Below are 12,687 nucleotides of genomic sequence, written 5' to 3' on the forward strand. Positions count from 1 at the left end.
GCTGAAAGGGATCAAGAAAATTTTTCCAGATACAGGCACTGGGAAGGAAGATGCTGCTTGTACCTACACTCACAGTAAGGCACTGAGTTAAGAGGCCTGTCAGCAGTAGAGTTACTATTTCTCAAGTGCTTTCTTAACATGTTTCTTTGATTGGACAATTTTAATTGTTAAAATGCTCAGTTAAAAATTTTAATGTTTCTGCCAATAACTTTGATTGATGAACTCTGTAGCTGTGTACATTATCATTTAATTGAAAGATTAATCTTTCCTGAAAACATCTTAAATGCTGAGTTTATCCAAGAAATATTTTAAAATCTGTGATAGGTTACAGAAGAAATGGAATCAAATTCTTCTGTTCATTCCAGCTGGTTTCTACAATCTGTTTTTGCACTCAATGGCTGGCTTGGATTAAAGCTCCAAATAAGCTTCAAAGAAAAAGAATTCATTTAAATTATGACCCTACTTTTCCATGTTTCCTGTCAGAAGAACCATTAATAAATTAGAAATAAATGAAATTTGAAAATTCAGTCTGACTACACTTCTGATTGAGAAAAACACAACCTTTGCTCAGAAACACTCAAGAGTAGCTCTTACTGCATGGTGTAAATTGTTTTGCCCTTTATTTGGAGCAACTGTCGAGCTTTGTCAGTGTGCTTCAGACAGTCTGGGCACACTTTTTTTTCTTCTCAAAGGAGGTGGAAGTAGAGGAAAGGATCTTCAAAAGATAAAAATCAAGATGATTTAACTAATTCTTAGATTTTATTGTATTTTTCTCACCCCTTTCTTGTCTAGCCAAACAGCAGCTACAGCATCTTGGCCACTTAGTGTTGAGGAAAAAAAATGCACAGACAATAGCAGTGATAGAATTTATACTGCAGAGCTTCGGGCTCCTTTTGGCAATCCCAGATCCTGGCTATCTTCTTCAGCTGAGGACGGGACAGTTTTTCAGTTTCTAAGAGTCAGTTTAAAAAAAAGGCTAGTTTAAAAAAAAAAAAAAGGAAAAAAGAAAACCTAGTCTTATTCTTTCTGTTTGCATCAGTCTGGAGCAGAAACAGGCCATAAGAGAAGAACAATTCACTAACTGCTGGAGCTGGGAGGCAGATGAAGTAACTTCCTAAACCTTAAAACTTCAGTTGGTTGTGGAGCTGGTAAACAGAGGAAACCGATGTGGCTGAAGAGGGAATAGGCCCAGTAACGAGGAGGAAAGTAGCAAACACCTTTGAAGAGCTCAAACTTGTCCAATTTATTTGTTTCTTAACACTGGCAGCTGTGCCACAACCAAAGACTGTCCAGGTGTAAGGGAGTCCACGGATGGTATCCTCTTTTCCAAACACCTCAATGCCTTCAGTGCGACACACAGCAGGAGAGCTCCTAAACTGAAGGCATGGAAAGTGAGAATACTCTTGCTATCTGGCCTACCTGCTTCCAATAACCCATGAGCTACTCCCTGGCAAGGGAGGCACAGCAAGAGCCACTCTCAAGCGGCAGATGGAGGAGAGCCTGGTTTAGCTCTGACAGGGAGCACCCGGACACCCTATTCACCACAGTGGGAAAGGGGACTCTCTACATCACCCACCAGCAAGCTCAAAAGCCCAAACTCTTTCAAATGGAGTCTGTTAACATGTATATACACACTAAAGGAGTTTCAACATAAAATGCGTTGATATAAAAGTTAAATTGTATAATGGACTCTACCAAAGAAGAATGACTGAGGAAGCACAGAAAATATTATTCAGACTTGAGTCATATGAAAAAAACAGAAACCAGGAAAAGAGAAATCAGTCAAATAAATTCAGCCTCACACTAGTATTTTGAGGATTACAACCAGTGGAACTCAAACTGCAACTTAGCTGGACAACCTGAAAAAAATGTACTTAATGATTGATAAAGAAAGGGATACTTGAAAATATTGAAAAGTTTATTAAATTCCTATCAAAATGATAATAAGATAATTAGTAAAACGGTGTCCACAACACACATTTTATGTTGCATTGTCACAAACAGAATGCACATTCTAATTTCTTCTTTTTATTTTTTAGTTACTTCCAAATGGTTTGAAAATGTGCAACAAACATAACAGTAAAAAAAACCCCACCACATTCCAAGGACATTGTACATCACTTGAAAACTGAACTGATTTGGAGATGAGACTTATCAAGTAGCCCTTCTTTTTCATCTCAAATCATACAGATTTTATACATTAAAGGACATGACCCAAAAGCTACACACTGTAAAAAACTCCATATGGGTCTTTTTCTGTTTCTACTGCCAGATTTGGCTTTGGGTGTTAGAAATGAGCGCAGGTAAGAGTGAAGGGCACACAAATGCATTCTTATGTATTTCACAAGTGACCCTCCTGGTCAGAAGAGACAGCAGAGAATAACATGGTTACAGCCAGACTCGGATATTGGCCTCAACAACAGAAAAGAAGCCCGAGACTCCTCGTCCTAAAGCATAGATGTAAGCAGCTCGCAGTTACTGAATTACTTTTGCAGATCCATTTTTATTCTCAGGAGCACCCAGGCATGTGCTTGAAGTTAAGCATGTCTTAAACATTTTCAAGAATAGGCATTCTTTAATTGAGGCTTCAATGTTTCCTCTAAAGCAATTGGGACTTTTAATTAAATATCCATTTTCACATCAACCCTGAAGTCTAGAATCTTAAAAAGAAGCTTAAGTAAATTAAAAAAAAAACACCAAAACCCACAGAAATTTCTCTAAAACATTTGTTAAATTCACATTTGTTAATTAACATTTGTTAATTTCTCCAAAACATTTGTTAAAAATGTGTCAAGTGGAAAGATCCTACCTATACTGGAAATGAACATATAGTCTCTAGGAAGGCTGAACACTTGAGCAGCAAAAGATCCATTCAAGAGTTTTACAAGAGAATGAAAGGCTCATCCAAAAGTTTTTTAAACAAGAAACTTGCTTGTTTTACCACCAGCTACCCTAAGAAGAGTATGCCTCTCCAAAGCTACAGCATTTAAGGCACAGTCTGTGCTCCGCTAAGGGCTCTAACCACAACCATCCAATGACTGTCACTCTTAGAGGAGCCTGTGATTGCCAACGCCTCGGAAGTGCTTAGAAGAAACAGCCAAAAGGAGAAGCAAATGCCAGGAGCTGGTCCGAGAAAGGGAAAAATCAGAAGGCAGGTAATTAGTATTAAGCACCCATGTTTGGGGGTCCTGCTTTTTCTTCCAAGTGACTTTCTTGAAAATACTTAGGAATTACAATTTTCACTCAAGGACTGAAAACTCAGTAGATATGACAACATTTCTCTCAACAAGAGGTGATTAGTAGGGTATGACAAAATCAAAACAAGTAAAAGAGCTCATATCAAAGATGAGTCTGTGACAGCTCATCCCAGAGGACCCCAAAATGCTGACTTCAAAGCCACCACGAGCCAAGAACAGTACCTGACATACACTCCCTTCTTTAGCAAAATTTCTTTCGAAGAGATTTTTGTGACAATTTTAAGGTTCATAAGGACAATAAAGCTAACAGATATCAAAGCCTGGTACACTGATCAGAACAGGAGTTACAACAACAAAAAGGATGCATTATCTGACTATTAATTCTTTGCTTTGAGAACACGAGCAACTACTTTAATTTCAGATGTATTTCAGGTTGAAGTTATGATCACTTGGCACAAAAGTTTTCTGAGACTTAGTCTCTACTAATTTTTTTAGGACTTCTCACAGCATCCTTCAGAGTAAAAGTCCATCTTGTTGATATAAACTATGTAAAATCTGTAGCCACCATCAGCTGCCATTTTAATTTTACTACTAAACACAAAGCAACAACATAAATATGAAGTTGACCAAGTAATTTCCTTATTCTGCTTCAGTGCCTGTATTTGGCAACTGTATACTAATATATTACCAATAGCAATTTAATGTGAGTATTCTCAGGTTTTGGAGTTTTTTTTTAAAAACCATCTTTTCCTAGGGTTATCAGCTTATCATTCACAGCCTAACTCCTACACTTTAATAAAGTTTTTTATTTCACACAGAACAGCAGATTACCTTCTGAATTGTCATTATGGAACAAAGGTATGTCTGTCAAGCTCTTTTTTAGTTATGGAATACTTCACACATATATCAAACGACAGAAGGAAACTAAAAAACCCAAAGTCTCAGTGTGTCATTCAGATGTCAAAATATGTATGCATAAAACACCTCTACTTTTGTTCAATGTTAATAACTGAGTTTACAAGATTGCCTAAAAATGCTCCTAAGGAAAGCAGAAATTTTTGCAGAGCTCCAAAATTACATGAAGCAAATTCAGTCTCTCTATACTTTTTTTTATGTGTTTCCAAAATAAGTCAAGGAACTACTGTAAAGAACAGCAAATTTAAGATTATGTGCATAATATGTAAACGTTCATCTTCTAGAATGCTCTAATACAGTGCTTCATCTTTTTTTCTGTATTTGTCAGGGGGTTTTTGCCACAAAGTTATTCAATCCTCTTCTGCTCCTGCATTTATTTTTGTGAAATACCTTTATACTACTCAGTATTTCTCAAGCTTCTGAGATTACTAAAATCAACATAATTTAAAATTTCACTGGGCAATTCTGGCAGAAAGCACATATACTGGAAAACCATTTTCAGAGTTTAGATAGACTTTCTCGTAAACCACTAAATACAATTGCAGAATTTTGATATATTTCCTTGCTTTATCAACCATATCAATCAATGCAACCAGCACTAACTTGCTTGATTTTTCCCTAAACAAAACACACACACATACAAGAGAGAACAGAATCAAATATAATACTTCTCTATCTTCCACACAGCTATATTCTCCTTTTCTTTTGGAGACTGCAGTACTGTGACTTCTGATGATTCAGAACTGACAGCAATACTTTCCAGTCGAGATATAAATTCTCCTTTAACCATTGTCACTGGCGATAATGAAAGTATTTCTATTTTACTTACTCAAAACAAAACTGCTTTGCAACAGGCATGAGAAATGTTTTACTACAAATTTTGCTAGGTGCTTTGTCATTGTACATGACTTAATTATATAGAGTATTTTGTAAAAGAAATTCTTCCTTACATCTGTACTTCTCTTCCAGAAGGCCCTTAGAAAGAGACATCAAGCTAATTTTCAGGGACTGCACTCGAATTTTTCCAGTTCGGCCACTGAAATTATAAAGATAAGACAATTCAGTACAGTTTCATTTTATTTCATTTCAACTCAAGTCTATTAAAAAATACAAAGACATTGGAGAGTTGTATTTCAAATATACTTCAGATCTCAAAAAAAAAAATTAACGCTACAAATTACACTGTGAATTCTTCCCTTACAAAAGCTCAGCTTCCCTTCCAAGTGGTTTACATGTCAAAACAGCTTGTATTACTACAAAAGAACAGACATTTAGCTCTGTAAAGTTCCCAAAGTCATTTCTTAATGTGATATAGACAGAAAAAAATACATGAGCACACAGCAGGAAGGCCTATTACTCAGTGTGAAACACAAGGACTGCAAAATAAAACCAAGTTTTCATATCACAGTAATTAATTATGATGGGTTTTTTTCCCTTTCTTTTTTCTCATTTGTTTTGTTCTGGTTTTTTAGTTTTTTGTTTTATGTTTAAAATGTTCTGACATACACGTAATATCAGGACATAAACAGGCAATCCCATGCACTAATTCAATGATGTGGAGCTGTTACTCTTTTTAAGCAATGTGACTTCAGGCACATCTTGTCTAGCATGAAAAAAAGTACGTCCAAACCTAAAGAACAACTTGAGAAGAGGTAAGTGGTACCAAAGCAAGTAATGTTAAGCCTGAAAGAGAAATGCTGTTCAAAAAGATACTAAAACAATAAACCCAGCTTACATGGAAAAGAAAAATTTTAAAGTTCAAAAGATCAATGCAGAAACATATCCTGAAAAATTCTTTCTTCTTTCAAAAATGAAAAAACATGACACAATTTGTCTTTAAATGAGATGTGGCATAAAAAAAATCATCAGAATAGTTAAACTGTATGTACTACACACATAAGGTTAGCTGGGTCTTTCAACAACAAGTAAGATAACACTAAATTTGATACCCCTTCAAACCTTACTTTCGTCTTTTCTGCACACAGAAATTATATATACTTTAATTACTTCTGGAGTGATTATTACATCTCTCTCTCTATCCTATCCATTCAGCATATGGTCTGCTGTCTGATTTACTTCACAAATGTTGTGCTGAATACAAAATTATTAATTTACTCCTGGGTTCTTGATAAATTAGCTAAGCAACTTACAAATATTAATGCATTTTTCTTTACAACATCATCTCATCTAGTGACACTAGACAGCAGTATCTTCATTCCATAAGATGGAATAGAGGTGCAGAGAAATTATTGCCAAATTAATCAAAAACATCTATTACTTTTACTGCCCAGCTGGAAAATCAGGACACAATTTTCCAGAATGTTATAAAAGTGCCACCTTTTTATACATTCAAGCTTAGCTTCCAATTACCTCTTTCAATCACAGACACTACATCATTCTGGCATACCTTGCCATCTAAATGGCTCATTTTACACCCTGATAAAGTTATTTCCCTATCCTTTCCTGTGTAGGGTTGTTTGTGTTTTAAATTTACATTCATCAGAAAAAAAAGTGAACATTCATTTGGGTTTGATTTAACTCAGGACTGACCACATCATTTGTTTATTAAAGACAAAGTGAGACTTTGCAGCTAAAAGATATGGGCACTTCTCTCAAGGCTTCAAGCTTCTCCTGATTTCAGGAGATTTCTGTAGGGTCTGTGAAAAACTTCCTTCACACAAAAAGCATTTTCTCAATAGATTACATAAATAATTACAAAGCCTGCAATATTACATTTTTTGAAAGAGCAACATATTTATCCCTAGTCTCTTTCTTGGAGACAGATAAATATTAGCACTGTAATGACATATATACAGTAAAAAAACCCAACACACCAAAACCAAATGCCACACACACTCCCTCTCTCCCCCCCAAACCTATAGACTTTGTAGTCCTGACATTTCCAAGTCAATGGTTTAAGATTTCCCAGCTTAGTGAGTCACAAAACCACCTAGATTAGGAGAGGCTTCCAGAGACCAATGCCCCTGCTCAGTTAGGTAGAGCAGGTTTTCCTGGATCACATCCCATCACTTCAGTATCTTCAAGGATTGAGACTGAACAGCTTCTCTGAGTAACCTGTGGCACTGTTTGATCACTCTTACATTAAAATAATCTTTTTCTCATATGTCAAAATTTCCTGTGTTTCAGGCTGTGCCTGCTGTTTCTTGTCCTGTCACTGCACAGCACTGAGGAGAGCCTGGCTCCATCTTCTCTTCTGTTCCCATTGGGTATTTATGCACATTGATAAGATCCCCCTGAAACTTCTTCAGGTTGAAAAGCTCAGCCTCTACGGATACACCCAAGTCCTTAAACTGTCTTCACGGTACTTCACAGGACTCATGCCAGTTTGTCCATGTCTCTTTTATCCTGGGGAGCCCATAACTGGAAACAGCACTCCAGATGTGTCTCATGAATGCTGAGCAGAAGTGCAGGATCACCTCCCTCGACCTGCTGGGAGACTATAAGGCTGCTTTGCCACGTGCCTGTCTTGCAAGGTGCCTCTGAATGGCAGCACAACCACCTAACTGCCCTATGTGTATGAACATCTAAGAATCAAGGCCTTACAGTAGCAAGGTTCAAGAAACTTTTTAATGCCTGAATTCTTAAAAATTTATGGGTCATATATGCCACAAAAGTCAGCCCACTATTCAGACTCATAGCAATACAAGCATCCTTGTCATTACAAAATCAACTGATACTGGTTTTTAGCCACTTTAAGCAGCTCAGACATTTTTTGCTCTGATCCTGATGAAGGGGAGACTGAATCTATTCCTTTCTCTAAGTAATTTCCTAACACAGAATTAGGATCCAAAACTTCTTTGATAGGCAAACACAGTCTATATCATAGCCAAAACAGAGGCGTGTGAACTTGTAAATTAGAAACATACTAAGGATATAATTAATATGTAATTGCTGAATGTAAGTGTAAAAAATTACTGTTTACCAGCAATGGTATGCAAATATTCTGTAGCATTGTGATGGCACAGACAGACCTAATAAATATAAGCATTTTATCTAAGTATGTGAATGCCAAAGAGACAACCAGTGATGGGCACAGCTGCATACAGGAGTTAGCCAGATTAAAAAAAAAGTTGTCAAACAGGCAACAAGATTAAATACAGGAGACTGCAAACAGGAATACACAATAAAGAATCTTAGAAAACAAAATTATGATATGAAGTCTAGAGGAACCTATGTCCCTGGGGGAAGAGGGACAATAGCATAAAAACATCAGGTACCAACAAGGAAAACTAGAGGATGAAGATGAGCCCAGCACAGTTCAGCCTTCTCTTGTCACAGAGCTCTCAAGCCTAGAGAACACTGACACTGCAGCTAAGGACTACCAGGACTGCAGCTACCAGTTACACGAGGCAGCCTGGTAGATCAATGAAGGTCAGCACAGACACCTCCCCTTGATCACCCACAGACAAGTCAGACAAAGGAGCTCATTCTCCTGCCTTAAACAGGGCCACAGCCTTCTTACTGCTATCATAGCCTGCTAAGCTGCTCCCACTGAGTGCTCGATGAATCCAAGCAGCCATCATAAACACAGGGGATACAACTGGAGTGCATGCAGAAAACTTCCATCAGCTACTGTCAAAACCAGCGCATAAAGTTAAGGCTGACTGAGCAGGTGTCTCATCCTCATTCCTCAGAAGTTCAGATTTTACTGAAATGAACACGCTGGTGAGGCCAGGGCTATTAACTCAGCCTGGTGTTAGAAGCTGCCAGGTGTATGAGCGCAATGATAAATAACAAAGTTGTGATTTTTCGGGGGAAGACTGGGCCACAGAGAATGATCATGAAAGACAGTTTTGATCACACAGAAAATGTCAGCATAAATACCACAGATACCCTGCTCAGACTCATGTACCAAAGAAATTCAATTTAAAAGAAGGCATTATCAAAAGCATCATAACATTAGAAAAAAAACCTTAAGAAAATTTAAAAGTTGAAATACAGGAAGTCAGATAAACATTGCAAAATGTTTAAACAGTGCACATAAAAGTTTCTTTATGGGTAATTCTAATTGAAATGAGTCATCACCCTGAATCAGTACATATAGAAACAACTCATTTCAAGGGGTGTTAAGCTATTCCATTAGTACTGAAAGCTATCAGTCCTTTTTATATAAATGATGTCTGGAGATTTCAGCAAATTTGACAGTATATAGTTCAAAAGAAAAACCACCAGCTGTTGCTTTTGGATGCTTTAAACACTGGCCTAGCCAAATGATTTTACAGAGCAAAAAATTTCCTTCACAGTTCTCATATTAAGTATTAAGATATTTATCTTTAATTTCATTTAAAAAAAAAAAAAAAACAAACACAACACAACAACTCTGGACTAGCCAAAACAAAGAACTTTAAGTTTGGAAAATGTTTACAAGGGCAGATGTTGCTGTCTGGAAGAACCTTTGAGTCCTTGACATAGTAAAAGTCACTGAGTAATTTCAGTGTTTCTCTCCTCTGCTCAGAATGAATCATTCCTGATGTGCCAGAAAATACCAGAACATAACAGACCTTTTCTAAAAATAAATTGATTCTTTTTAAGGGCCAAAGACATCTGCAGGTTGTCTGGAGAGCCATTCAGTTTGCCATTAATCTGTGAATCTGTAATTAAATCTCAGGTGCAGCATGTGACTAACAGATGTTTTTGTAGGCAGTTTAACAACTTGACACATTGTATATGTGTAACACCAATGCAATATATGCAACGGAAATGCCAAGACACAAATTAGCTCTTTTGCAATGCCCAATTTAGAAAACAAAACCAAAAATTCCAGCTTAAAATTGGTGCCTGGTCTTTTTAGCATTTCTTTTTCTTCCTGGAGTGAATTTGAAAGGGGAACAAGGAAACAACTGTAAAAAGTAATTTTCTCTCAGTAAACCTTCATCCTTGATTTTTCAAAGTTTGAATAAAGACTCAAGTATTTAAGGGGCTTGAAGAATTATCTACACTATGTTTTAACATAATACTCAAGGGGAAATGGGAGACACTGGAAACATTATTGAAAAAAAGGGTTGCTGCTTACTAAGTGCATTTTAAATATGAACAGATTAAACAACTGACTTCTAACTGAAGTTAGGAAGCAAAGGTAAGCTGAAAAAAATACAATAGATTTGTGTTCAGTCTGAAAGAAAACAAAACCCAACCAGTATCTACAAAAAATTCTCTGACATTATTATGTGTCTTATTCTAAACTGCCAATAACATTTAAGTCAAGCAACTCACCTAATCTACTGCAATGTTTGCAAGTGATGTGTTTATTCACTCACAATACAGAACTTTACAAAATAAAAATAATTGCAGGAAGAAGTCCTAGTTAGTATTTGATGGACCCTCTAATTTTTCATCAGTAATGAGGAGAAGTCCGACTAACAAGAATGCCACAATATTTAACAGCAATGTTTGAATGCCAGTAGCCAGCACATAAATGATAAATGGTTCTATGTACTCTGTTCCCTCCTTCCCTCTCCCCTAAAACCAAAATAAAGTAATATATCCATGAAGTATAGGAGAACTGGTATGTAATCCTCTGAGGGGAAAAAGCAAAAAGCTATGAACTCTTAGAATTTGGGACTGAGTGAACATATTGAAGATAATGCATACATCTACAAGTAAAAGCTCCCTTTTGCAAAGCCAGGTATAAGAATTTTTATCACTATTCAAGAAATACTTTTGCTCTTTTCAACTTCAAATGGAGAGAAAGAAATAAATTTTGTAACCACCCTCATGGAGCTCAGAAATTCTGATTTGTAATTCTGTTTATAGCTCTGAAGTATAGCACATATTCAATCAGAGACACTGAAGTGACCACAACCTGTACTGCACTGCTGAGACTTTAGTCAGCTCCAGAAGAGTCCTGAAATGCCTTTGCTGAAGCAATGTAAGGAGACACATTATAGGGCACGGAGGAGCTGATAGAAACCAAGTCTTTCTCCAGTTTTCACTACACAATGGAGATAAGAATAGCAAATGCCACTAAGAAAAATAAGCAACGAACTTGTGACTATAAAGCACAACTTAATTAAAGCAGATTGGTTGCAGGTCATGCAGGCTGACATAGGGCAGGGCAGAGAGGGCAGAGTTCAATTTCCAGTAGGAGAAAAAAGGGGCAAGGGGCTCAGAAAGAACTGGCCAAAACCACAAGGGGCTGCTGGAGTGGACATTCTCATGTTTTTTGGGACTTAGTTCTCTCTGGAAACCGCAAATGTGTATTTATATAAACCCACAAGTTCTTACTGTAAGCATTCCAAAACATTCTTGAGGCAAACTCAATGCCCTTGGGAAACACAGCCTTGCTGCCAGAACAGGGGCAGGTGGATCACATAACACCAGCCCTCAGAACTGATCCATGGCAGAAGCTGTACAGGCTGGAATTGAGCCAGAACTAGGACACTGCTGACCCTCCAGAATCAGACGGGCTTTAGTGCTGAGATCAGAACAACCTCCATCCGATAGAGGACTCGGTGCAGGGAGCTCATCCAGGATTATGTGTGCAAGTAACTAAGTGTAAAATACATGAAACAACTGTCGCCACCTATGACAGAAATAGAATCTGATATGAATGGCAATCAGTCTGGAAAACTTGGAACATTCACCATAGGAACACAGCTAAAGCAGTGTTCTAGCTCTCTACTCACATACACGTTTCTTGAAATCCTTTCAGTGTTTCTTTGTTAGTAGTGTAAAAGCAGTGTAACCTTAGTTCAGTGCTGAGCAGGACAGCATAAGACACATCTCATTGCATGCAACTGCACTTTCGTTATGGACTCAAAACCATCAAAAGATAACCTTTTAATAAAGAAGCTTTTAAGGCGTTATAATTTATAATTCCTGGGGGTACGTGCAGTGACAAAAAAACCCCATTTTTCTTACCTATCATACACGTTGAGTAGCCAGTTAAGACACATGTCTACACAGAGAGGAACATTCACCATATCTTTGTGTTTCTCTTCAAGTCCACTGTAGATGGTAGTGAGACAGCTGATCACATCCTGGACACCAATCAGCTGATCATTTTGACTCAACTTGTGCTGTTTGAAAACTTCACTTGTTGTGTTCAGGTCCAACAGGTCCACTAATAATAGGTTTAAAAAAAAATAGTAAGTTAAAAAAAAAATAGAAAGAAATTTTTTTAAAAAAAGGTGTGAATGTAGATGCCTGAGCATAGCATTGACAATAATTGCTCATGTGCAAATTGTGGCAAACACTGCAAACAACTGGCCCAGTGGCTTTCCTTTAGTAACATTATAGTGACAAAACATTCTCTGTGACAAGTCAACAGCATTTTGATACTATATATTAAAAAAAACCCTAGAATAAGAACATCATAATGACCCTGCTCAGAACAGCATTAAAATAGCTGCTGAAGTAGTCTGTATAATTAGAGGATCCTAACTTTGGATGCACACACAGACAATTCACTAGGTTTACAGGATTCTTCGCATTTACCATAAAGCAAAATCCTATAAAATGACGATCACTTTTGAGCAAATTCTTAGGTAAGAACTCTTTCTTAAAGGTCGTAATAATGTAATGAGGCCTGATTAACTGAACAGTTGCTAAATTA

The 12,687-nt window shown here is 37.0% G+C and overlaps 1 protein-coding gene across 6 annotated transcripts in view; it reads right to left on the bottom strand.

Moving 5' to 3' along the window:
- Positions 1–12,687, bottom strand: part of UTRN (utrophin) — a 356,936-nt gene that overhangs the window by 41,761 nt on the left and 302,488 nt on the right. For all 6 annotated transcript variants that reach the window (XM_017737228.1, XM_017737227.1, XM_017737229.1 and 3 more), the window contains 2 exons: positions 11,994–12,195; positions 5,063–5,148 (listed from right to left, as the gene is read on the bottom strand). In XM_017737228.1, coding sequence (XP_017592717.1) covers positions 5,063–5,148; positions 11,994–12,195 — 288 coding nt within the window. The remainder of the gene's footprint in view (positions 1–5,062; positions 5,149–11,993; positions 12,196–12,687) is intronic.

Source organism: Corvus brachyrhynchos, unplaced genomic scaffold (genome assembly GCF_000691975.1).
Source record: "Corvus brachyrhynchos isolate BGI_N302 unplaced genomic scaffold, ASM69197v1 scaffold6, whole genome shotgun sequence".
NCBI classification, from domain to species: domain Eukaryota; kingdom Metazoa; phylum Chordata; class Aves; order Passeriformes; family Corvidae; genus Corvus; species Corvus brachyrhynchos.